We start from the raw sequence: 26,479 nt of genomic DNA, 5'->3' as shown, positions 1-26,479 counted from the left end.
ATCGTAACCCCATCCCTCTGCAATGTGTTGGCTTCCTTACTTGCTAGACTGATCTGATGCACTGATTTGAATCACAATTATCTCCCTTATTGGCCATGGGCCATCGTGGAAATAAAAAAAACAAAAAAACATAGCATATGTATGTGTATGTGTGTGTGTGTGTGTGTGTGTGTGTGTGTGTGTGTGTGTGTGTGTGTGTGTGTGTGTGTGTGTGTGTGTGTGTGTGTGTGTGTGTGTGTGTGTGTGTGTGCCAGCTAGTTCAGTTGGTGGGTACACTTATGCCAGATATTGTTGGGTCTGTTGCCAACAGGCTCGGCCCCTGTCAAATAGAGCCCTCTCTCAAATATAGCCCCCCCCCCCTCCCTCGATGTGTTTTCTGGAAAATAGTGGCCCGGGGCTTCTATTTACGCCTATGCTGTATTTCTTACCAGGAATGCAGATTATCTTATTGATGCCCTCCCATCCGCTTTTACCACACTTGAAAATTGTGTAGTCCGCTGCATATCCGGTGTTGCATTATAACTCCCACTTTAGTGCCAGTGTAGGCTTTAGGTAGAAAACCATTACCAACGTCTGTTTTGGGGCAGCCCGCTATACAGAGAAGGTCAAAGAGAAGACGTTAGTAATAGTGAACAGTCAGTTTTGGAGACAACGGTTTCACTGCAGAAACAAGAAGGACGAAGTGTGTCGTAAAAAAAGCATTGTGTCTTTATGGACATGCATGAATGTATTATAGAAATATATACATTCGGTCGCTTGTTGTAATCTACACATATTCTCAGCTTGCATTTTGAAATCACATCAATTCGGAAATTGATTTGTGTCTCATAAGAACCGGGTACTGAAGTTCCAAATAATGTCATCCGTACATTGCCCATGCACACACCTTTCTAGGCAGTTATAATGATCTAAAAGGCCCAGGGTGTATGCATTCAGGTCGTCCTAGCGCTATTTTGATACATATACACAGATCAACTGCAAATCAGTGTGATCCAAGCCATGTCAAGTAGTTTAGCAAAAGTTGTTGTTGTTTTCGCTTTACTTTACTTTTAAACCAGAAGCACAGGCAAAATCTGCCTTCTCACTGGGCGTATTGCCACAGTTCTCCCAAAATGAGAAAAGTGCCGTGCCATCAGCAATGCTAGCAGCGATGTTCGCAGAGAACAAGTACTCTCCGCACTCGGAAGATGTGCCAGCATCCATGATGTACTGCTGGCCAGCTAGCTGCCAGTGGTAGCCGGTCGTTGAACCCGTGAAGCGAATTTCAGTCAGAAAACCAGTAATCACGTATGCAACACAGTGGAGGTCGGTTATAACGACCTTGCATATAACGACAGATTGAGTTTAGGGACACAATTCTGTTGCCCAAGTCGTTTAGTAAGTCCTTTGTGAAGATCGGGCTTAGTGACAGATCGAATATAGTGACATTTTGTTCTCTCCCGAAGGAGTGTCGTTATATCCAATCTCCACTGTATTTCAAACCAAGCTCATCGAATGGCGGAGCAGTGTGTGGTGTGCCGGTGTGAAGATGATGTGCAAGGGTGTTCTCTTGCGTTTCTGAGGTGTGCGCTTTTACATTTCCCTATTGTTATGCCGTTGGTGGCGTGTTGTGTGCTGTGTAATTATCAGCATTTTTGATTGACTGCTGTGTCGATCGTTGATATATTTTTGTAAATGTACAAATAATTATAGGAAAGAAAAAAAAAAAAAAAAAAGGAAAAAAGGAAAAAATTCTAAACGAGAGAGCTTGGAAGCTCAGGGCCCTACGCTATGCTTTTTTGCCTTGATGACCTAGACAAAAAAAAAGCATAGGGATGTTTAATAAATTCTTTAAAAAATTCCTTTTTTTAAGACATAACCTGGGATTCGAACCCGCACTATCGCACGCCCTGCATGCATCCCCCGATACACTTCGCATACATACTAATTCTTCCAAGTTGTTTCACATTGTGATCTTGCATTTGAAAGCCCTATTTGAATATGCATTGTGGCCAGCCGTCTTTGATGGCACGGTACGGTAGGGGATAGGTACGGGACAGGTACGATCGAGGGTAATACGACACCGTCTCCCGTACTGTACCGTACCATCAAACACAGCTGGCCACATACAGCTGCCCGCAATATTCAAATAGGGCTTTCAAACGCAAGATAATAACGTAAAGCAACTTGGAAGAATGGGTATGAATGCGAAGTGTATGGGGGAATGCATGTAGGGCGATAGTGCGGGTTCGAATCCCAGGATATGCCTGAAAAAATAGGAGAATTGAAAAATTTATAACATCCTATGCTTTTTTGCCGTCAGATACGGATAGCGCCAGGCGTGACACAAACAAACACACAAACAAACACCAAATTAAAGCTGTGTGGACCCTGGCTAGCGCCAGACGTTACTGAAGTAACGTCTTCTGCATAGCTACGGGAATAAAGGCCATTGCCGAGCCACCGTGCTCTCAGCAGAGACTTCTGTGTGTTGGTGTTGTGAGAGTGTACCACAAAGACTCCCGACTCCCTGCATGCTACGGTATTATGTACTCACCTGTACGGAACACAGGCCAGTGAAAGGTGCGAAAACTCGCAACATCGCCGCATCATGTACTGTTAGTCTGGTACACACCAGTACAGTTTACGCTACACTACATCCAGTGAGTCGACATATCGCTTCCGGTGTATAAAAAAACTTGATTTTCTCTCTCTCCAAGGCAAGTGTTGTATGATCTGAAAGAAGAATGTCAGTGCGCAAGTGGTGGGGGATTGTATTATCTGCATTTTGACATACATATCATATAATGGGATCCATATATGGTCGCGCGGTGCAAACCTCTAACTAAAGACCACCTGCCACTAACGACCACTTTTCCGGGCACCAAGGGGTGGTCGTTAGTTACAGGTTTTACTGTATGTCAATTTCAAGGTTCTCTTCAGAAACGTTCTCAAGGGCTTTGCACAGTCGATCTACACCCCAAACGAAACCTACTGAAGTACCTGCAAAATTTGAGCGAAATTGGAGAAATCGCTCTTTTTCTGTTTTTTAATACCTCGGACTATTTCGATTTTATTAGATCTTGCTAGATATTGCACCTCAACGGAGAGAGTGTTAGATATTGCATGCGTCTTCACGCTGTACATTGTCTTTAACTTGACAGCTGCGTGCATTTCTAGTATTTTTTAACTAACGTGTGTTACCGTTGGACAAGGTTCCCATCTCGGCCCGCTTCTTTTTAACCTGTGCATCAACTCCTTTCCTGATGCCCCTGCTTCTAGTACCCTATCCCTTTTTGCTGATGACTCTAATTTAATTCTTGTTTCTCCAGCAAACACCTCACTTCCTATCCATCATGCATTGCTCCAGACTGACATTGATAAGTGTTGTCAATGGTCATCAGCTACTGCCATGACGTTTAACACCAGTAAATGCGTCCACCTACCCTTTCAAAAATATGCATTAGCCCCCGGCCCGTCATCCCCCTTGACAATGAACGGTGTGCCTATTCAGAAAGGTGATAGCCACTGTCATCTCGGCGTGACTATCACTCCTTCACTAAATTTTTCTGACCATATAAAATCTATCACCCATAAGTTTCGCAGTCGTGTTTTTCTGTTGCGCCATATGGCCCATTTCCTTTCTGCTTCAACCGTGAATTTGCTCTACAAGTGTTACGTACGACCACTGTTAGAATACGCAGTCCCTGTCTGGTCATTCGCCGTATCCCATTCAGATTCGCTTACGTTAGACCGACTGCAAGCCGTTGCTGCTCGTTCATATCTGCTTTGTAAGACCCGGCACCCTCCTGAGTGGGAAACCCCGAAGCAGATTCTTAATCGTACTTGTGACTGGTCATCCCTGAAGTGGCGTCGTCAGATTCTGTCCTTGCTGTATTTTCATCATGTCTTTTACCAGTTTCCGTCTTTGCTAATTCGTTTCAAATTCAATGTATCCCTTAGTTGTCGTCACCCGTCCTCTATAGTTTTACCTCGTTCTGGCGCCCATTTCCTTAAATCCCCTCTCTTCAGTTTATCTGTGGAATGGAACAAACTTCCAGAACACATCCGCTGCGTTCAGTCCTCTGTCAATTTTCGCATTGCTCTAAAGGCTCATTACTCACAGCATAGATATTCTCTGACTGGAATTCCGAACTTTTCCGTTTGAGAATTTTTTTCCTTTTAAAAATTAATCCTTGCTGGGTTTTTTTCATCTAAATGTCCCGCTATTATCTGCAGAGGTGATTTCTTCCCTCGTCGATTTCTTTCCTGCTTTTATACCTCGATATTTAGGTACTTGTTTCCCTTCATCCCATGCTTCATCTTCCACTCTCCTCTCCCCCATTTCCCCATTTTTTTCTTGCGATATTTATGTGGGAGACTTCCGTGATAAGCATCCATTTGCTTTTGGAGAATCCTTTTAAATAAATACAATACAATACAATATACAATACAATACAACATTACGAGTTAATATTATTTTAAAACGAAGGTAAGTTATGGGTCGCAAATATCCACGCAAACACACATCCAGTCATAATAAGGCACTTGTCATAAGTATCCGAACGTTTTCGGTCCCTTCTCATCAAGGATTATACAGGGAATGGCTCAAGCTGGAAAGACTAAAACTTATATAGCGTAAAGATAATTAGATAACAACACTCGTGACAAGGTGGAAAATTATCAAGTTTAGCACGACACAAAACTCGAAGGAAAATAATAATAGTGACAACAACATAGTGAGCAAATTAAGTTACATTGTTACCACGTCGACGAGGAGTAACACCAAACAATTGTAGCGACAACACATTTTCTTTCTGTACGCAAAGTTCAGGATCTAACTTACGGATATACAAAGCTTCTAACACAGCCAAATGTAACGCACATCTACCACGTGACAATATTGAGAAAACATTATCACTGTACAACTCACGACAATTGGTACGGGCTGACAGATGTTGCTTGATTGACGAAGTGCGATTCTTAGCTCCATTGGGTGTTGTCTCCTCCAATGTCCCGTCATCTCGCCTCTTCGTGGCATCACCACTATTGTAGTATCCCTGCCCGACCAATACGGAAGCAGTACGGAACTAATACGGAGCTTTGCCTGATGTATATTTTAGTGTATCTCCGTATGTAAGCGTACGGCGTCTGCTGCATATAAGCGGCTGCGCATTTCTGTTTTGATGAAGAGAAGATTAGATTAGATTGGATAGCAATGAAAGCTAACTCGAAGAATAAGGATTCAGCCTCTAGGTGAGCACCGGAGAGAAAGTTATTTATTTTGCCGCTTCTTCTTGCAATAACGATTATATCTCAGGTGTGTACCTGAAAGTAGAATAAAAGTAATTATTGTTAATTGCACCGCGCCTACCAATCGGCTACCTATTACATTGGTGGCAGCGGTGGGATTCGAACCCACGCCTCCGGAGAGACTGGAGCCTAAATCCAGCTAAATCGGCTACCTATTACATTGGTGGCAGCGGTGTGTTTTTGTAAAATAAAACAACGTGATTCGACCCCAGACCCCCATGGCTCAACCCGCTGCAGCTCCGTGCGACGAATCAAGATGAGAATCGTGTTTCATGCTTTCCTGGGCCTGGCCATGCTTATTAGCCTGCAGCACAGTCAGGGTGGTAACGTGGATCACCATTCTTTCCGCACGGCATCCATTGGAGACTCCGAAGGCGATTCCAAGCAACCCGCTACCTACACGTATACTACCGGTGGTGATGGCGAAGCTGATGAGGACGACGACATGCAGGCTGCTGACCAAGACAAGGAGGGTATTCCCCAAGACCAGCAGCGTTTGATTTTCGCCGGCACGCAGTTGGCAGACGGCCGAACCCTGAGTGACTACAACGTTCAGCAGGAGTCCACTATTCACTTGGTACTTCGCCTCCGTGGTGGGATGCAGATTTTCGTCAACACTCTTCCTGGCTAGACCATCACTCTTTACGTCGCGCAAAGCGATGCTATCGACAATGTGAAGACCACGATTCAAGACGAGGAGGGAGGTCATTTGTCTGACGCCGAGCTGACCGCTCTGAGTGACCGGCTCAACCAAGATGAAGATAAAACCTGGCTCGCCCTCCGCCATAGCTCCAGCCGCCGCCGTGGTTACTAACGCTGATTCTAGGTATGGCATTTTCTTTCCTCTCTTCCTTCAGTCTCCCTGTTCTTTTCAGTCTTCCTTTATGCGAGTGTGTGAATCCAGTTTAGTTTGGTAGGCGTCTGATCATGGTGAGCCACGGCTTACCCAGCTAACGTGGGACAATGTGTGTGACAACGCCCCTTATAGTTATAGTGTATTTAGTTCGGTTTTTGAACTGCGATGTTCCTGGCGGGTTGTGCCAGCGTTGTGCAGCAAGAGTGCTGTAGTTTTTCAGGTCCTATTTGGAGGACATTTCTTTCCCCTTTTAACCCCGTGAGATCGTGTGAACCTGGTGTGCTTCTACTTTATGATTTGTTATCGGTTCATTTCTTCTGTCTACTCTAAACGTTATCATTTCCGATATAATTTGCCATCTTCCGGTTGACGCTGTGTTCGTAACTCTTCACTATTTTTTGGAAAATCACGAGGGCGTGATTATCTGTAGGAAGGGAGGGTGTAGTATCCCTGCCCGACCAATACGGAAGCAGTACGGAACTAATACGGAGCTTTGCCTGATGTATATTTTAGTGTATCTCCGTATGTAAGCGTACGGCGTCTGCTGCATATAAGCGGCTGCGCATTTCTGTTTTGATGAAGAGAAGATTAGATTAGATTGGATAGCAATGAAAGCTAACTCGAAGAATAAGGATTCAGCCTCTAGGTGAGCACCGGAGAGAAAGTTATTTATTTTGCCGCTTCTTCTTGCAATAACGATTATATCTCAGGTGTGTACCTGAAAGTAGAATAAAAGTAATTATTGTTAATTGCACCGCGCCTACCACTCGGCTACCTATTACACTATCTGTCTCTTCGCGTTTCCGCGGCCTTCCACGTTTCTTGACACTAACCGTTGGGTGCGCGATACCCGGTGTCCTTTCCGTTACGTCTCCTCCATTGCGGATTTCTATTGAGCTTCTTACTCCAACTTGTCCGGTGTCCGAGTTAACAATGTAACTTAATTTGCTCACTATGTTGTTGTCACTATTATTATTTTCCTTCGAGTTTTGTGTCGTGCTAAACTTGATAATTTTCCACCTTGTCACGAGTGTTGTTATCTAATTATCTTTACGCTATATAAGTTTTAGTCTTTCCAGCTTGAGCCATTCCCTGTATAATCCTTGATGAGAAGGGACCGAAAACGTTCGGATACTTATGACAAGTGCCTTATTATGACTGGATGTGTGTTTGCGTGGATATTTGCGACCCATAACTTACCTTCGTTTTAAAGTATTATCCGCCTCCGACCTCTTTTAAAAAATTATTATTATTATTATTATTATGGAGAGTTACTCTTAACTCGTATCCATATGTCCTTTTCTCTTCTACATTAATTTTATTTATGGCTCAACATCCGAGTTTCATATTATTATTATTATTATTATTTGGAAAGGATTGGGAGAACTTCAAATTCAAAGGATCAGTCGGGGAAGTGAACTGCCTGAAAAGAGAAAAAAACGCCAGACCCACCAGGACTCGAACCTGGGACCCTGCTTGTCATGAGCAATGCTCTAACCACTGAGCTATGGGACCAGGCTGAACCTAGAAGACGCTGACAAGTTTTTCACTCCAAAGGCAGCTCACAACACGTGCCACACATACTGATGGCACTTGGGTCTTTTTCCCTCCCCCAGGGGACCAACCACGGTCAGTTTCTGGAAACTACCAGAGGTGAAAGAAAGTGATTAAATTTGGAAAGGATTGGGAGAACTTCAAATTCAAAGGATCAGTCGGGGAAGTGAACTGCCTGAAAAGAGAAAAAAACGCCAGACCCACCAGGACTCGAACCTGGGACCCTGCTTGTCATGAGCAATGCTCTAACCACTGAACTATGGGACCAAGCTGAACCTAGAAGACGCTGACAAGTTTTTCACTCCAAAGGCAGCGTTTTTTTCTCTTTTCAGGCAGTTCACTTCCCCGACTGATCCTTTGAATTTGAAGTTCTCCCAATCCTTTCCAAATTATTATTATTATTATTATTATTATTAATTTCAAATTTTGGACTTCACGGAGAATTTCAAACTTTTTTAGGAAATTAGAGGCCACATGCCACCTACTGCTCTTTTCTCTCCGAAACTCAACACTTGCAAGCCAGATATGAAAGAAAGAAAAAATCATCAGTCACACCACCGGGACTCGAACCAGGGACCTTGCTATTCGCGAGCAATGCTCTAACCAACTGAGCTACAGTATGACTCTTATCCACAGTGATGGTAAATCTATCCTTCTTCGATCAATTCGTATCTGGCTTGCATCATGCTGGCAACTCACACCAATCAAGAGGGCCCTCGGCCATTCGCTTGATATCATGGGGAGCGCATCAAACTATGTCCACTGCGAGCAAATACAATTTGCAATTTCAAATTTTGGACTTCACGGAGAATTTCAAACTTTTTTAGGAAATTAGAGGCCACATGCCACCTACTGCTCTTTTCTCTCCGAAACTCAACACTTGCAAGCCAGATATGAAAGAAAGAAAAAATCATCAGTCACACCACCGGGACTCGAACCAGGGACCTTGCTATTCATGATGCAAGCCAGATATGAATTGATCGAAGAAGGATAGATTTACCATCACTGTGGATAAGAGTCATACTGTAGCTCAGTTGGTTAGAGCATTGCTCGCGAATAGCAAGGTCCCTGGTTCGAGTCCCGGTGGTGTAACTGATGATTTTTTCTTTCTTTCATATCTGGCTTGCAAGTGTTGAGTTTCGGAGAGAAAAGAGCAGTAGGTGGCATGTGGCCTCTAATTTCCTAAAAAAGTTTGAAATTCTCCGTGAAGTCCAAAATTTGAAATTGCAAATTGTATTTGCTCGCAGTGGACATAGTTTGATGCGCTCCCCATGATATCAAGCGAATGGCCGAGGGCCCTCTTGATTGGTGTGAGTTGCCAGCATGATGCAAGCCAGATATGAATTGATCGAAGAAGGATAGATTTACCATCACTGTGGATAAGAGTCATACTGTAGCTCAGTTGGTTAGAGCATTGCTCGCGAATAGCAAGGTCCCTGGTTCGAGTCCCGGTGGTGTGACTGATGATTTTTTCTTTCTTTCATATCTGGCTTGCAAGTGTTGAGTTTCGGAGAGAAAAGAGCAGTAGGTGGCATGTGGCCTCTAATTTCCTAAAAAAGTTTGAAATTCTCCGTGAAGTCCAAAATTTGAAATTGCAAATTGTATTTGCTCGCAGTGGACATAGTTTGATGCGCTCCCCATGATATCAAGCGAATGGCCGAGGGCCCTCTTGATTGGTGTGAGTTGCCAGCATGATGCAAGCCAGATATGAATTGATCGAAGAAGGATAGATTTACCATCACTGTGGATAAGAGTCATACTGTAGCTCAGTTGGTTAGAGCATTGCTCGCGAATAGCAAGGTCCCTGGTTCGAGTCCCGGTGGTGTGACTGATGATTTTTTCTTTCTTTCATATCTGGCTTGCAAGTGTTGAGTTTCGGAGAGAAAAGAGCAGTAGGTGGCATGTGGCCTCTAATTTCCTAAAAAATTATTATTAATGCAATGAATATAACTAAATGCGCACTCATATCACAACCATGGGGACGAATCATGTACATGTATTCCAGAACGTTTTCTTGTCACAATTATCAATGGAATTCGTGACTAAAGAGAATGATGAAACTACAATAGGATTTATACACTTGGAGTGGAACAGCGAGGATACAAGCATAGTAAGAAAAATAGCACAAACCTAGGAACAATGTGCACAGGTAATAAACTATAGGTGAGGTGAGAAATGATAGGAAATTCAGCAAGTGCAGTGTGACAATGGACATGCATGTGCAAGTGTGTGTGAGTGCGAATTTACTGGAATAGCGTAAGTGCGGTGACATTTTCTTTTTGTTTACAAAGATTTGGATCACGAATGCGAATGTAGACTGCTTCTAGAACTTTCAACTGCTTGAAACTACTTGCAGAACGAACAACACTGAACCAAGAATCATCATAACTTTCACGACACACGGGGTTAGACAACAAATGTAATTTAATTGCCGATGTATTCTTCTTCTTCTCACCGCCTCTGCCTTCACTTGGTTTCTGACCACCACCGTCCTTCACACCATCTGCACCATCACCGTCATCATCGTCATCGTCCTCTTCATCATCGCTGTGATCGCGGTGAGAAGAAGAAGAATACATCGGCAATACATCGGCAATTAAATTACATTTGTTATCTAACCCCGTGTGTCGTGAAAGTTATGATGATTCTTGGTTCAGTGTTGTTCGTTCTGCAAGTAGTTTCAAGCAGTTGAAAGTTCTAGAAGCAGTCTACATTCGCATTCGTGATCCAAATCTTTGTAAACAAAAAGAAAATGTCACCGCACTTACGCTATTCCAGTAAATTCGCACTCACACACACTTGCACATGCATGTCCATTGTCACACTGCACTTGCTGAATTTCCTATCATTTCTCACCTCACCTATAGTTTATTACCTGTGCACATTGTTCCTAGGTTTGTGCTATTTTTCTTACTATGCTTGTATCCTCGCTGTTCCACTCCAAGTGTATAAATCCTATTGTAGTTTCATCATTCTCTTTAGTCACGAATTCCATTGATAATTGTGACAAGAAAACGTTCTGGAATACATGTACATGATTCGTCCCCATGGTTGTGATATGAGTGCGCATTTAGTTATATTCATTGCATTATTAAGATTATTGTCTCCACGTCGCATTATTATTATTTTTTTTTCTTATTTTGTTAGGGATTTCCCAACAGGCAATGTTGCCTTTTTACTGGGAACCCTAAATGAGACTTTGTGTGAGCGCGAAACAAAGCAGACGACTCGGCCAGGCGACAAGATGGAGGCAGAGCATTCCACCTGTCGGCACCAAGATACGCAATGGAATGGAAACCATACCGGGAGTGGCAGGCAGGCAAGACAAGAGCAGCTGTAGCTTGGCCCCGGGTTGTGGCAGCAGAATGTGGGCCAGTGCAGCGGGGAGTGAATAGGAGGCTGAGAAGTGGGCTAGATACACCATGCAGACAGCGAAAGACAAAGACGTATTGCTTGAAATTTAAGCGTTGCTCTAGTGTGTAGATCTTGGTGTAAGCGTACAGTGTCTCAGTGGGAGTTCTGCGGTCAAGGGCAAATATTCTTTTAAGACTAGTACGGCTGGCTGTGATCAGCTGGTTGTATGAACGGTGAGATAGACAGTTAATGTAGGCAGAGCTAGCATACTCAAGGGTGGATTGAATAATAGATAGATAGAAAAGACGACGCGCTCTGTGGTTCAGGTTCTGCCTGGCATGCTTGTAGGCTCCGACCTTCTGCTTGACGGCAATGCAAACTCGCTCTACTTGAGCATCGAATGCCAAGTGCTCATCCACAATGAGGCCCAGGTATTTGGCTGTGTGCGCAGGATAGAGAGTGGAGTTGCGGCATGATATGGACACAGTGGTGGGTAAGGGACTAGTTGGGCGACGTAGTAACAGAAATTGTGTCTTATCAGGGTTAAGAACCAGTCCCTTCCCTGTAAGGTAGCTGTCCAGAGCAGCAAGGTCCGCAGTGAGACGCTCCAACACAGTATCACAGTCACTATGCCGGACATAAAATGCAATATCATCGGCATATTCCTGGTCTTGGCTAAACCTAAAACAGGGTGTTATGTCGCGAATGTAGATACAAAACAAGACTGGGCCCAGAACGGAGCCTTGGGGCACTCCTCGGGAGCATGGGCGTGACTGTCCAAGTTCCTGACCAACTCTAACAGTTTGTATTCTGTCAGACAGGTAGCTACAAAACCAATTCAAGGCAACATCTCTGATGCCTGTGTCATGTAGACTCTGGATGAGGGCGGAGTGTGCCACTCTGTCAAAAGCTTTGCTCATGTCAGCGAAGATGACACCACAGTATTCGTTGTTATCCAATGCAGAAAGCCATCTGTTCACAGCTAGAGCCAAGCAGTCTTCGCAAGAGTGGTTGCGACGGTATGCAAATTGAGAGTCTGGTACGTGTTCAAAGCCATTATCTGCGAAGAATGTCATTATCTGGTCCAGTACTATTCTTTCTAATACCTTGGCACATATAGGCAGCAGCGAAACAGGGCGGTAGTTTGCCGCCAGATCAGGGTCTCCAGATTTCATAAGTGGACTTATGATAGCTTGCTTAAAGACGGTGGGGACATTACCAGTTTGGAGGGACTCGTTCACTATGTCCGTGAGGTACTCAGCAATAGCATCTCCACCATTCTTCAGTATGGATGGTAGCACGTTGTCTGGACCTGGTGATTTGCACAAATTAAGAGACTTCAGAATATCGGACACGTGTTGTACTGTCACTGGTTGGAAATTCGTGAGATGAGGTAGCTGCTCATTGTCTTCAGGTGGAATTTGTAGAACCCCAGGCCTGTTGGTTTCTTGAACAATGGTCGCAAACGTATCAGTCAGCGACGAAATTGATGCAGTGGGCTTGTTCCGGGTGGGTCTACGACCAGTCATGCCGTTAAGCAGACGCCACTGCCCTCTTGGGTCATTCCTTAGATCCTGGAATTTCTTGATTAAAAACTGTGACTTCAGTTGTCTGTTCAAGCGCTTTCCTTGACGCCTGGCTGCACGATACCTTTGTTTAAGAGCTGAGTCGTCTGGCTTACGCTGAAGCTGTCGATGTAAGTTCCTCCGTGTATGGTGCAGCTGCTGCAGTTCAGCAGTTGTCCAAGAATGAGGTATAGGTTTAGGACAGATTGGGTATCTGACTAGCTGCACTGGAGCATGACGGTTAGTAAGGTCAGCTAGTGATGTCAGGAAAGTTTCGGCTTGAAGATCAATAGTTGCATCGTTGTAATTGACTGCCAGAAATGCTCGGGCGTCCTCCTTGAACTTTCGGAAGTCGATTGCGGCAATACCAGGTTTTCTAATACTGCGATAGGCGTGCTTTTGAATGCGGTGCCAGCTGTGGAGATGGAGGTCAAACACTACGAGGTGATGGTCACTAAGGTCGTCCACGGCAGTGACTGAGGGCTGCTCATGGCAAAGCCCAGCTTCCAGTAGAACCAGGTCCAGGCACGTGTTCGATGGTAGCCGTGTTGGTACTGTGATGATATTGTGCAGACAGTGCTCTGCACAGAGTTGGTTCAGGTACTTGAGTTGAGGAGAGTGAGGCGGGATAGCATTCGTGTTAAAATCTCCCAGGATAATTCGCTTACTCTTTGGCACTGGCTGACTGTCCAATTGGGCACTCAGATAATCCCAGAAATCCACTCCAGTGCTGGGAGGCTTATACACGGTGCTGACAATAAACGTCTCAGCTCTTGTGTCCTTTCCCTGACGGACTAAAATGTGGAGAGCTTCAAGCTCAGGGTGGCTACTAGCATGTACTACTGTTGCCTTCAGACTGGATGAAACATACAGACAGACACCACCACCATGAAGGGAACGGTCCTTCCTGTAAATACTGTATCCAGGGATATGGAGCATGTGGTCGCTGACACTGCCATCCAGATGAGTTTCATTGATGGATAATATATGAATCTCATTGCCATGCAGTATTTCGTGGATTTGCTGAATTTTATGGCGCAGGCTACGAACGTTCAAATGGGCAATTGTAAAGCTAGGGTTCCCAGGAATGTCCTATGGCTGAGAGCTCGATGCAGGAACAGGTAGATTGTCGAGTGCTAGCAAGAGTACATAACCCCCGGGGGGTTATGTACTCTTGGTGCTAGTGGGACACCCTTCTCATCAAGAATGACATCATACGGGAGTTGGCATTTGACATCCTTACTTCTCAGATTTTGTACTGTGGTAGTACTGTCTTCCTTTTTTGCAGCTGTTTTCGGGTAAGATCGTTGGAGAAGTACACAGGTGAGCCATCATCGAGTTTCACGTCAAATCTCCTGCGATAAATTGCGCCTTTGATGACATTATTCTGGAACTTGATCCGTATTGGACGCGATTGTGTGCCCGTAGTACGCGCCGTGACAAGCCTTTCCGTGGAAGATAAGGCGGTTTGGTCGACCCTCAGGGCTCTCGAGCAGATTTCCTCTAGTTTTTCCCCATCCATATCGGGGATTCCACGTACGATAGCGTACTGCTTCCGGTTTAGTCGCTCAGCTTCCTCTTGAATCAGAGCGGAAATATCAGGTGGAGCTAGCTAGTACTGTCGCTGTGGGTACGGGTGCGGGTACGGGACTGCCTTCAAGTGCAGTAAGTCGTTGTTCGAAAGATGACAGGGTCTTCTTCATCACGACATACTCCTCCATGACCTTCTCCATCCTTGTCAGCACATCATCCATGAAACGATTGAGGGTCTCCTTACTGGCCGTCTGCTCGTTACGAATTTCCTTCAGCATATGAGAAATCCTACGCAGCTCGTCATCATTGCCCTGTCCTACCTGGGTCGCTAATCGTGGTGCCTGCGAGCGGAGTGTATGAGGCGGACTAACAGCTTTGGACTTGCCTCCACTGAGCCGAGCATGCAAAGATCCCGTCCCAACACTTGGACTATGGGATGAGGAGGTTGGCATGGTCTTCCAAAGCACTACGCAATCTACTTCAGTACTGATCCGCTAAATAAAGTATACGGGCTAGAGGCTACCCTGAAAGATATCTGAAAAACGGCGGAGCACCAAAATTTGCATCCGCACACAACGAGATCTCACTTCTGTATTACTGATTGCGGTTATCAAATTGTTGTCTCCTCGCCACTCGTTCAAATATTTTAAATCGAGATACACCCAGCCTCAGATAGATATTCTGAATCTAATGCTGAAAGCACGTTTTCATTACAATACATGAATAAAGTGTACACAAATGTCGATCCAGCTTGTGTTACTGATTGCGGTTATCAAATTGTTGTCTCCTCGCCGCTTGTTCAAATAATAATAATAATAATAACTTTATTAGGATGACCCAAAGGCTGACCGCCTATCGTGGGGTCCGTCGCATTGAAGGATGATGGTACAAGAGAGTACTAACAGCGTGCACCTCTCCAATGAATTTTTCCCAAGTGTCCAACAAAAGTTTAATTAACTCAAAGTTCTAAAAACAGAACAAAAAGGCAAAAATTTGGTGTGGGGAAGCATAATGTACATGTACATATATTATTTTATTACGTGCTCTTGATAATACTATACTTACAGCAATCAAGAGTACGGTCAGGGAGTGGTCCGCACTGTTTTGACCGTGGTCCCCACCGTTTTGACATTGTAGTACCGTGGTCCAGTAAAACCATTTTGTGTTTTAGGGTAAACTCTCGCCACTCTGGAGACATATTTTCCACACCTGTGTACTATCAAGGCTATCATACCCTGGTTTCTCATCATGGTGTTGCTTTTGCCCGTAAAAGAGACTGTTCTCTTCTTGTAAAAAAAAAACAAAAAACAAAAAAAACAGTCAGGGAGTTGTCAAATGCCGTATTTGACAAATCCCCGGTATACCGGTACAATTGATGCAGACATGGAAAAAAAACAGTCAGGGAGTTGTCAAATGCCGTATTTGACAACTCCCCGGTAAACCGGTACAATTGATGCAGACATGGCCACACAACATTACAAAAAGGCAAAACCACAACAGCATTAGTATAGTTATTTTACCCCCCCCCCCCCCCCCCCCCCCGCTGTCCAGTATAGTAAGCATACAGGAGATAGGAACTTCCGAAGACGGTCAAAGATAGTGTGGCAAAGTTAAGGAATCATTTAGGGCCCGGTCACACATGCACTCGAAAGTAGCGTATACGCTGAAGCGAGGTCGCAGGAGCGAAAAATGGCATGGCAACGGCGAAAAGCGGAACTTCCGCTTCAGCGGAAACTCCAATCCGCTTCCTCCAAAATTTTCGAAGCGAGACTGTCGCTTCTGCGGATTCGCTTCGCTGGAAAACACCACGGTCTACATTATGGCCCGGATTTGCTACGAGAAATTTGTATGCGTATGATGTCCATGCAACAAAAATGCGTGCAAGATAGTCATTGACCTCGTCTATTCTCCGTACCGTATGCACCACAGTCTCATTTTCCGCCAAAGTAGGAGTTGTGGCTGTTGTGCCCTGTTTGTATGTGTGACCACACACACGTGGTTTCGCTGGAGCGACACCAGGCTCGCTGCCGCCGAACCTCGTCGCCGAAGCGAATCCCAGTGCATGTGTGACCGGTACAGTGAAACCTGTCCAACGCGACCGCTCAAGGGACCTTCAACATGTGGTGGTTGTGTACCCCCCCCCCCCCCCCCCCGCTCAAGGGACCTTCAACATGTGGTGGTTGTGTACCCCCCCCCCCCCCGCTCAAGGGACCTTCAACATGTGGTGGTTGTGTACCCCCCCCCCTCCCCCCGCTCAAGGGACCTTCAACATGTGGTGGTTGTGTACCCCCCCCCCCCCCCGCTCAAGGGACCTTCAACATGTGGTGGTTGTGTACCCCCCCCCCCCCCGCTCAAGGGACCTTCAACATGTGGTGGTTGTGTACAGGTGGTCGCTTTATAGGCATGGGCGGATAATGCTCGAAAAGGTGGCAGATTCTGCTCGAAAAGCAGTGAAATTGGCAGAACCATACAAACCTTATGGCGGGCAATTCCTCGAATTCTGCTCCATTTCTTTATCCACATACCAAACATGCATGAAACTTACCAGAAAAAGTACCGAATTTTGCCAATTTTTCTGCCGGCAGAATCCGCAAAGGCCTATCGCCTTATCCAGGGTCATTTGACTGGAAATAGTACCCCTTACTTACTCCTGGTTGCAGTGGTATTCTAGGACAGGTGGTCGCCTTATCCAAGTGGTCGCCTTGACAGGTTTAACTGTACCTCCAATGATCCCAATCATCCACCAAAAAAGTAACTTCACGGTTGCCTTGACTACTGTGAGGCCTAGAAAAATAATTTGGAAAAAGCTTGAATATCGAAATTAGAAAATGCCTGAACCAGTAATGCGGGAATGTTGGTCAAACACACAACACAAAGAAAATATGAGAGGTACCTAAATACACAGGCAGCAGCTGCATGACGCTTGCCCGCGCCGCAACATCTTGCGAACATGCATGGCGCAGTGTGTTCGTCAGGCACGCACCCGGGGAATCGCCCAGGCCGTCGACATACCCACAGCGACATAGAAATTTGACAATAGAGTAAGTGGAGAAAATGCGTGATGAGACAAAACAGCAGCAGCAGCAACAACAACAAAAAAACAAGAACAACAAAATGAATTGATGATGGCTATTTCAAGACTGAAACGTTGAATTAAAATATTTTTCTGGTGAAAAGCAGTGATTGAGTGTGAGCCGATGTTGGTCACAAACCAAATTTTAACAAAATGAAGATTTCGAATAACAATACCTACAACAGGCGGTAAAGTACCAACACAATGGAAAATCGCCGGAGCATGCGCAGTGGGTAACACGTGGTGCAGTGCAGAGCCCGACATCCCCCCCCCCCCCCCCCCCCCCGCAATGCGTAGTGCAATTAGCTGCTTGTAGCGGCGCCGGGCTGCAAAGCGTGCGGCGCGACGAATCGCGCGTTGACAGTTCGAGAAAACAAATTCTAAACTACTAGATGCAATGCATAGGGGCCTGTGTGTGGGGGGGGGGGGGGTGGTATGTTGTGCTAAGCGATACTGGAGAAAGACACCGGCGAAACGCCGACTGCGCTCAACCCTACACTGCAGGGGAACGTGGTGACATCTGGCACTCACTCAGAAGTGATGGCGGCCGGTGGTGGTGGTGGTGGGAGCTAGGAGTCGCATCGTCCGCCTGAAGAGTGTATACGGACGGGCTACACGCTCGGTACAGGATACCGAATGGCATGATCAGCATGACCTGGCTGCCCAGCTGTCCTAGAGCGACCATGGTGTCACGTTGCACGGGACGACAATCGAACGGCACAGCTGTTCAATAGCAAGGAAAACGTCACACGTGCCGGCTTACTCGGGGAGGGTGGGGGGGGGGGGGGGGGGTAACTAAGAAAAGAACACAAGCATGTGCACGTATGCCAAGTACAGTGGCGTGCCATGCGCTACAAGATCAGCCTCGGACCTTGAGCTCGGGAATGTCGATGTAGCATCGCAAGCCCTGCGGATCAGCCTCAGACCTTGAGCTCGGGAATGTCGACGTAGCACTGCAAGCTCTGCGGATTGCGCAAGGCGCCCTCCTGAGCGGCTGCCGAGTGGCCGGAGAGGATTTTCTTGACGGCGACTTCGACTTTCTTGCCACTCACAGTATACTGGGGGAGGCGAGCACACAGGACACAGGAACCACAGTATCAGACAGAACACGGATAAGGACAACGACAGCATCGGGATTTACTTCAGTATTAATAGTAATATTTGTATTTATTCAATTAAAATAGAAGAAATCACATGGAAACAAGTTATGAAGCAACTATCCATGACTGTAACAAGATAATAAGCAGTCATGGCCAGCAATCGAGGACATCTAGGAGTTGTAATTTGTGTACTCCTCCGAGGTGTGATTTTTGGCGTGCTGGGCCAAGCACAAGGAAGCCACCTGTCAAAAATATGAAGAAAACGGTTGTTGTTTGATCCTTTGGTGTAATCTTTCTAGCTAGTCGAAGCAAGTTGCTGTTTGGAGCAGAAACGCTGAAATTGATTATTTTCTGCATGTACTCATGCATGTACTCATGTACTCAGGCATGCAGTCTCACTCGTATTTTAGCTCATTTTCTTGAATGGATGCTGCTCTGCGCCCCTTGGTGAACATTTCCTGCGCTCGTGGAGCAGCTGAAAAGGACCACTGGTATGTCTGGTTCCTGGTTTGAAAGTGGAGAGTCGACTTTTGTGTCTTGAAAAAGGAGTAGAGAGTGATAAAGGTATGTCTGTAGCTTATTTTGAGTGCTCCTCGTACATTTTTGATCGTGATAGAAATTCTCAGACCAAAGATGATGGCCGATCAGTTTTCTTGTGGACTTTTTAGTTATTTCGTCTCGTATCGATGTCAGTATCGTGATGGTGAAGTGGAGAGGGTGATTTTCTTCCTCTGGGGTGATTTTCTTCCTCTGGGCTTCGTTCGGCCGACTTTGCTTCGTCCTCGTTGAAAAGTGATGCTGAAAAAAAGGTCGATTCGCAAAATTATGTTGATTTTGAATGTGCGTGATGACATGCGATTGCTGGCTATGCAGAAAGTGCGATAACAGGGCACAAAACTGACATGTTACTGTGACGTTCAACGACCTGTATCCGAGTTAATTTTATTAATGTTATTCACAATCACATGACACTAGCGCATGAAATGGTGATGCGGGCGATAGCCAGCCATGGCGGTAATAGAGCTAGAGGGGAGAAAGAAGACAAGAGGTTACATTGTGTAAGACGTCGGCGTGGAGACAAGAAACCTGATATCGACGAAAGCAAAGTGAGCGCACTCATACCACGAGAACAATGGAACAACATTTTATGATTTGAACGTCGTTTTCATGTGATCATCCTCAGAAGACGGTTCGGATGAGTGCGCCCACTTTACTTTCATCGACATTATTTAATCATTTCCTTTTGAGAAATGACATCATGTAAGATAAGGAATTTAACATTGCAGGGCTGTCACTTGTTCCAATTTTCGGAAACGCTTCGATGTTTACAGGTGGTTCCGACAAACCGACCGAAAACAATCTTCTTGTTCTCACAAGCCGCTGGATGTAGCATGAACACAGCCAAGAAGAATAAAAACAACAATGGCCGACTTACGGGTATATCGGGTATTGGCAAGATGAACGTCGGTACATGCCGCGCCGATAGCTGACTGCGGATCTGCACCTGCAGCTTGGCTCGGAACTCCGGCGAGAAACTGCAAACGTGTGTGCAGGTGCACGCACGCACACATGCGTACACACACACACACACACACACACACACACACACACACACACACACACACACACACACACACACAAAGACACACACACAAAGACACACACACATACACAACTTAGATAGCCCATTCCCGAAGGGGACAATAGCAAACTCCTACAGTAGAAAGTTACTAGAAACTGACACACGCCAGGTGTGTAGCTCGTGTATAGTCAGCATAGTCCGTTAAACACACCTGCAAATAGCTGTCATACGTATACTACTTGAAGTACATAGTCAAAATAGGCAAAATGGCGGCTATCAGGTTGCCGATGGTACATGGTCACTACACCACAGATGTACAGTCTGATACATGGTCACCACATCACAGTTGTGCGAGCTGCGCTTCTGTACGCACTGATAATATACATGTAGATGGAGGTGAGAAACCTCCATCATCAATGATGTAGTGTTTTAAAAGACAGCTGACAGCACGGAGGGAGCAAACCCAACCTGTGAGTATCGGCCATCTTCACGAACAAAACGACGCGCTCATCTTCCTGGTAAGCTTGTCCAACGCACAGGCTGTCTTCCACTTCCGCGAACGCCTCGACTGCAACAACACATGTACACACATACGGCCACACACACACACACACACACACACTCACGCACACGCACACACGCACGCACGCACGCGCACGCGCACGCACGCACGCACGCACGCACGCACGCACGCACACACACACACACACACACACACACACACACACACACACATGCACACATGCACACATGCACACACACTCACATGAACCGGCCAAGACGAGTGGAATCAAACGCAGGTCGAGCACTCCATTACCACACGACTGCAAAAACCGCGTCCACTACGAGCAGCTTTGTAGTGCACAAGAAATGAAATGCAGTACATGTGCGTGCAGTGTGGCCAGGAACCCGAGACCAGTGGCCGGGGGAGGCTACTACGCCCCACCTGCACTACTGCTAGCTTAGCAGCCCCACAGATAGTCGTCCGTCGTTATCCTTTCTTCTCTTTCTTTGTGCCTTTTTTCTTCCTCCGTCTGATCGCAGGGATTGTGTCATTCGTAAAAAAAATCCAAAAAACCAAACCAAACATGTAAGGATATGATAGTAGGGATTTCAGCGCGTGAACTGCGCAGCCTGTTTGTGCAGGTGAGATTTTAGATCCCAAACGTGTCCAGTGCAGAAACCCTGAAAAAGAACATTTTTCGAAACGAGAGAGCTTGGAAGCTCAGGGCCCTACGCTATGCTTTCTTGCTTTGATGACCTAGACAAAAAAAAGGATAGGGATGTTTTTTTTCAGACATATTAAACCTGGGATTCGAACCCGCACTATCGCCCTGCAAGCACCCCCGATACACTTCGCATACATACTAATTCTTCCAAGTTGCTTCACGTTTTGATCTTGCATTTCAAAGCCCTATTTGAATATTGTGGCCAGCCGTCTTTGATGGTACGGTACGGTACGGGACAGGTACGGGCGAGGGTAATACGACACCGTCTACCGCCTTGATGACCTAGGCAAAAAAAGCATGAGGATGTTATAAATTTATCAATTCTCCTATTTTTTTTCAAGGCATCACCTGGGATTCGAACCTGCACTATCGCCCTACATGCATTCCCCCATACACTTCGCATTCATACTCATTCTTCCAAGTTGCCTCACGTTATGATCTTGCGTTTCAAAGCCCTATTTGAATGTTGTGGCCAGCTGTCTTTGATGGTACGGTACGGTACGGGACAGATACGGGATAGCGCCAGGCGTGACACAAACACACACCAAATTAAAGCTGTGTGGACCCTGGCTAGCGCCAGACGTTACGTCTTCTGCATAGCTACGGGAATAAATCAAGTTGAAGAAGACAGCCGAAATGGCTGAATGTTGCGTCCAGGAAAGCACGTTCTACAGCCATCTCCAAGCTACCTATCTCCCAGACACTCTCTCAGAGGATCTATGGAGGGTCAAAGAGCACATATTTCACTCTTGGACGCAGCGTGAACACCTCTTCTAATGAGCGCGATGTCTTCTCCCTGAATGATAATGGCGGTGATGTTCACGATGGCTGATGCACTAAAGATCGAAGTTAGGACAATCTAACCCGAGAAAACGTCTGAATTTTTCACTGAATCTTCTCTGAAGTGGGTTCTTGCCGCATGGCAAATTATAGGAAAATCGACTGCGGCGATATCGCCTTGGCCACGCTTTCCCTTGGCGGGAATCACCATGTGTTCGAACGATGATGAAGATGACGATTCCGCTAGTGTCGATCGTTATTTTCCTCGTCGTTTTCTAGGCCCAAGCATCGTTACTGTCCTACCGGATGACTTCTGCTGCCTAAGATCGTGTTCTTTGCCAAACTTCTCGGACATTTTGTTCCAAATTTGTCATGGCCAAGATAAAATCAGCAGTCGGTAGATGTCATGAACGACGTTCAGCCGGAGGTATATTTGCACCAGCTGGTTTCAATAAGTTCCACAAAGACTGGAAATGTTCAGACCAATGCAGCTTGATCATATGCTCTGAAAGTCTTCTAGCAATTCTAAATAAGATTCCTGGCAAGTACCCATGTTGCCCTGAACACAGAATGCTGTAAAACGACGAACTTTCGCGGCGGCTAAATTTAGCGTTTTGGCAAACTGGACCAGTTAGCGGCGATTAATTTTAGCGATTTTTATCTTCCACTGAAAATCTTCAAGAATTTTATTTTACGAAGCCTCGGACCGCGGAGTGCTGGGACGCGGAGTGCATGAAGAATGAGAGAAGAAATCAAAGAAAGAAGGAATCGAGGAATCAAAGATAATCATACGGCGAGTACTAGTACTGGGAGAAAGGATGGCGTTTTCGAAAAGGGATCATCAGAAGACTTTCTCTTCGAACTGCTGAGTCACTCGTGAGCGGTGACAAACTCCAACGTCTACCCAAGATAGTTGTAGACGGTGTTGCAGACTACGGAAGCCCATCAAGCCGGGATACAGGAAGATTGTTACGGTGTTGGGATGATGGTCGCAGATCAATGTTCAATGTGATGAAGGCTGCAGGTGCTCTCGACAATGTCGAAGAGACATTTGAAAATGCTGACCAGATCGAAGCCCAGGAGTTCATCCGTGTGATCAAGGATCTGAATGAGCGTATGATCTTTCGAAGAGACGGGGATACGGAAGCGATGACGAAATCTGTCCGCCTCTCAGTCATCGCGACAAGGATAACCCGTGTTGTTGTGCGTGTCGGCACGATCGACATTGATGATGAAGGTTATCATAAGAAGATGCCGGAAGTCTTGTGCGATACTATAGCAAGCCGGAAGCGCAAGGCCGATGATGACCTGGATGAATCAAAAAAAATTGAAAATGATCCGAAAAATTGAAATTACAAGTCAAAATACTGCAAAACTATGAGTTCTGATTAATATAAAATTGGAAAAAGTGAGATAACATTGACATTAGAAATAGTAATATTTTAGACATCGGAATGCAATATTATGATGTAGGGCAGGACATAACACCCACCCCTAAAAATCAAAATTAATGATACATGCGGAATTCCAAATCATGACACCATATTACTTTATTGTTTAGGGTAGAGCATAACACCCCAATACATATTTTCAATAATACCCCTTTTTTGAGGTAGGGGCACCCCTGGCACATATTTTTATCCGCAAAAAAACCGGGCCAAAAATAATTTACACCGCAAAATGGGGTACTATTAGTACCCCATTTTTCAATAATACCCCATTTTTTGGGACCCGGGCGCCCCCTGCGCCAGAACCCGCTCGTTACTTACTACTCAGCTCTGATCAAGAAACGAGTGTCATCCTCCGCTGCTATCCAGGTCTTTTGCCACATACTCGAAACGTCTTCTGGCAGCCCACCTTCCAGGTGGGATTCCCCATACTATGTCGACGAACTTGCGTACGGTGACATCCAGCGTCGCCACCACCAACGTTGCCAGTGAAAGAGCGTTCGCTCAGCTGGACAGACTGTGTCGGGAAAAACCCAACGCATCCCTCATCGCCATCGAGGGCATGGCCCTCTTCAGCGGCAACAAGACAGGAGCCTGGCTTGAGCAGCAGAGCACTGCGTGGAAAGAGGAGCTCTTCTCCAGCGCTCTCCGTAGTGCTGAGAAGCATCGGCAACAATATCGCCAGCGCTGCGCAGAAATCGCAAAGTTCCGACGTGAGGAGATCATCGCGAAAGAGCCTGATCGCCAGTCGAGAGAGAAGCGGGCCCTGGAAGTCCGACAGCAACTCTCAGTGGCCATCGGGCAGGCTGGTTGCTGGACGGACACCAATACGATTACCAGCAAACTGGCAGGGATCGCCACAGTGTCAAGCAAGGTGAGCGCACTCAAGACACAGCTCAAATCCCGCAAGGTTGTCCTGCAGCAGAAAGCTGACAAGAAATTGTTCCAGTTCTCGCATGCCGGCAAACAGCTCACTTGGCAACAACTAGCTGCAAATCTACTTGAACTTGTCGGCAGCACGGTGACCCCGGTCACAACATCAGAAGGAGAAAGCAACACCAGCGATGCATCTTGAATGGTGAGTTCATAACTATCTCCTTTCTCCCTCAAGTCAAGACTCAAACATTTAGAAAGCAATCCTGTCAGCTTTTCTATTATTAGAGAGGTTCCGGGGTACGATTTTCCGTGCCAAAATCCGTATGGGTGCTACGGATTTTTTCCAGGCGTGCACCATACGATTTTTCGGCACGGAGAATCCGTGTGGACTGGCTTTCACACGAACTATGTTTCGCATGGAGATTTTGCGTCATCGAGTGCAGAAAGATTTTTCGCGTACAAGAAACATCGATTTTCCGCGAGAATATTTGATTTCGGTACAAATTTTCAAAATAAAAAGGCATAGCGCGGGAATGTGACGTGTTTGCGATCGTAACCTAGGTAATGACGGCAAACACATAAGTTCCGTACTTCGGAACATTTCACTGCTCGAAAACGACGAATAAAAAAGCCGTAGCGCCTCTACGGATTTTGGCACGAAAAATCGTACTCCGGAACCTCCCTATTTTGCTTTTGCAGCGCAGTTTTCCTTGGTTTTACCAACCCGCGCCATTTTGTACCTGTGTCCGCGAGCTGCACTCAAAACTCGATGACGCAATGTATGCGCAAAGACCCTGCGCATTGCACGCGCTGAGATCCCTAATGATAGTGTGTTATCCACTCATCCCCACCGTTAGGCGCTGCATCTGCCGCTAGGGTTTATCGGGTGTTAGCGGCCGTCGTGAGTTCCCTTTGGGAACGGACAAGATAACTTTTTTTAATTATGCGAACTTACCAACATTGTAGATCTCCGAGCTACCAAATCGTACTCCGCTTGGATTGAGTGTGCCGTCACTGAAATAGCCAGCGCATACAGGCATACACCGCCATCATCCACATGCAAGCGTGAAAGCACACGCACACACACCCACACACACACCCACACACACACCCACACACACACACACACCCACAAGTGCACAGACGGCAACACGCACACAGACACAAGTATGAGAGCGCGCACACACATACACACACGCACAGACGGAAACACGCACATAGACACCGACACCGACACACACACACACACACTCACACACTCACACACACACACACACACACACACACACACACACACACACACACACACCACCACCACCACCACCACCACCACCACCACCAGAATACCTGAACTGCTGCTAAGGCCGCGGCCACACAAGACAAGTTCGCACCGCTTTTGCGGAGGCGAAAAGCGAAACTACCGCTGCCACTTTTACGGAACGCATGATGCAGCAGCAGCGGTCGCACATGACTGTGCTCCTCAACGCTTTTGAAGACGTTGTCTCGTCCCCCGCTTCGCCACGGGACACCCGTGCAAGAAGAAAGTCATACTGTAGTCGCTTCTGGTCCGTTCTGAGGGGACAAGGAGTTTGAGAGACTGATTTCCTTGGTAACTACACGCTGATGACGATCCAGCATCTTGAGCCGGATATCGAAAACCTGCAGTATGTTGACCATTTGCGCAGGGGCAAGGAGGAATTCTGGCAACTTCACGAGACACTCGGAAGACTGCTGGCAAGAAAGGACACGGAATGGAGAGCGTCTCTTCCTAGCCACAAACGATTGGTTATCACGTTGCATTGGCATCTAGTTTCGCAGACCTGGCCAGGCAATACGCAATTGGCAAGTCCACCACAGTCCACACTTTACATTCAACTACAGAATTGTAGTCTCTAGACATGGTGTCGTGATCAATTCGCTTCTCTGAAGCGTCAGGCGAAATTACTGGTCAGTCGGCGTCACGCATTTTCACAAAAATTTGCGTTTCACCTGCTGGGAGAGTATGCGTGTACTCGAGTCTCATCCTGAGCACGTTTTTTTTCTTCTTTTTTTCAGCTCCAGTATAGCTGTATTTTTCATTGCAAAGCCGTCCTCGATTGTTGTGTTCGTTGTTCAAACGAAGTGGACATTCAATCATGAAGGCAGAGGACATAGGAGCCTGATTGGAGTTTCTCGTGGCATAGGACGGCCACACAGAGACACTTTGGGATTTTCTGAATATGAAATACCGTACGCAC

General features: G+C 46.2%; 1 protein-coding gene across 1 annotated transcript in view; it reads right to left on the bottom strand.

Moving 5' to 3' along the window:
* Positions 1-16,906: 16,906 nt before the first annotated feature.
* LOC135828809 (acetoacetyl-CoA synthetase-like) overlaps positions 16,907-26,479 on the bottom strand; it is a 54,075-nt gene continuing 44,502 nt past the window's right edge. Inside the window, exons 15-18 of the mRNA XM_065341239.1 lie at positions 25,198-25,256; positions 20,378-20,477; positions 19,763-19,862; positions 16,907-18,285 (exon numbers count right to left, since the gene is read on the bottom strand). Coding sequence (XP_065197311.1) covers positions 18,148-18,285; positions 19,763-19,862; positions 20,378-20,477; positions 25,198-25,256 — 397 coding nt within the window. The 3' untranslated portion in view covers positions 16,907-18,147. The remainder of the gene's footprint in view (positions 18,286-19,762; positions 19,863-20,377; positions 20,478-25,197; positions 25,257-26,479) is intronic.

The sequence above is a fragment of the Sycon ciliatum genome, chromosome 12, assembly GCF_964019385.1.
Source record: "Sycon ciliatum chromosome 12, ocSycCili1.1, whole genome shotgun sequence".
Lineage (NCBI taxonomy): Eukaryota > Metazoa > Porifera > Calcarea > Leucosolenida > Sycettidae > Sycon > Sycon ciliatum.
Note: the sequence above shows the minus strand (reverse complement) of the source record. Positions and strands in the feature narration are given on the sequence as shown.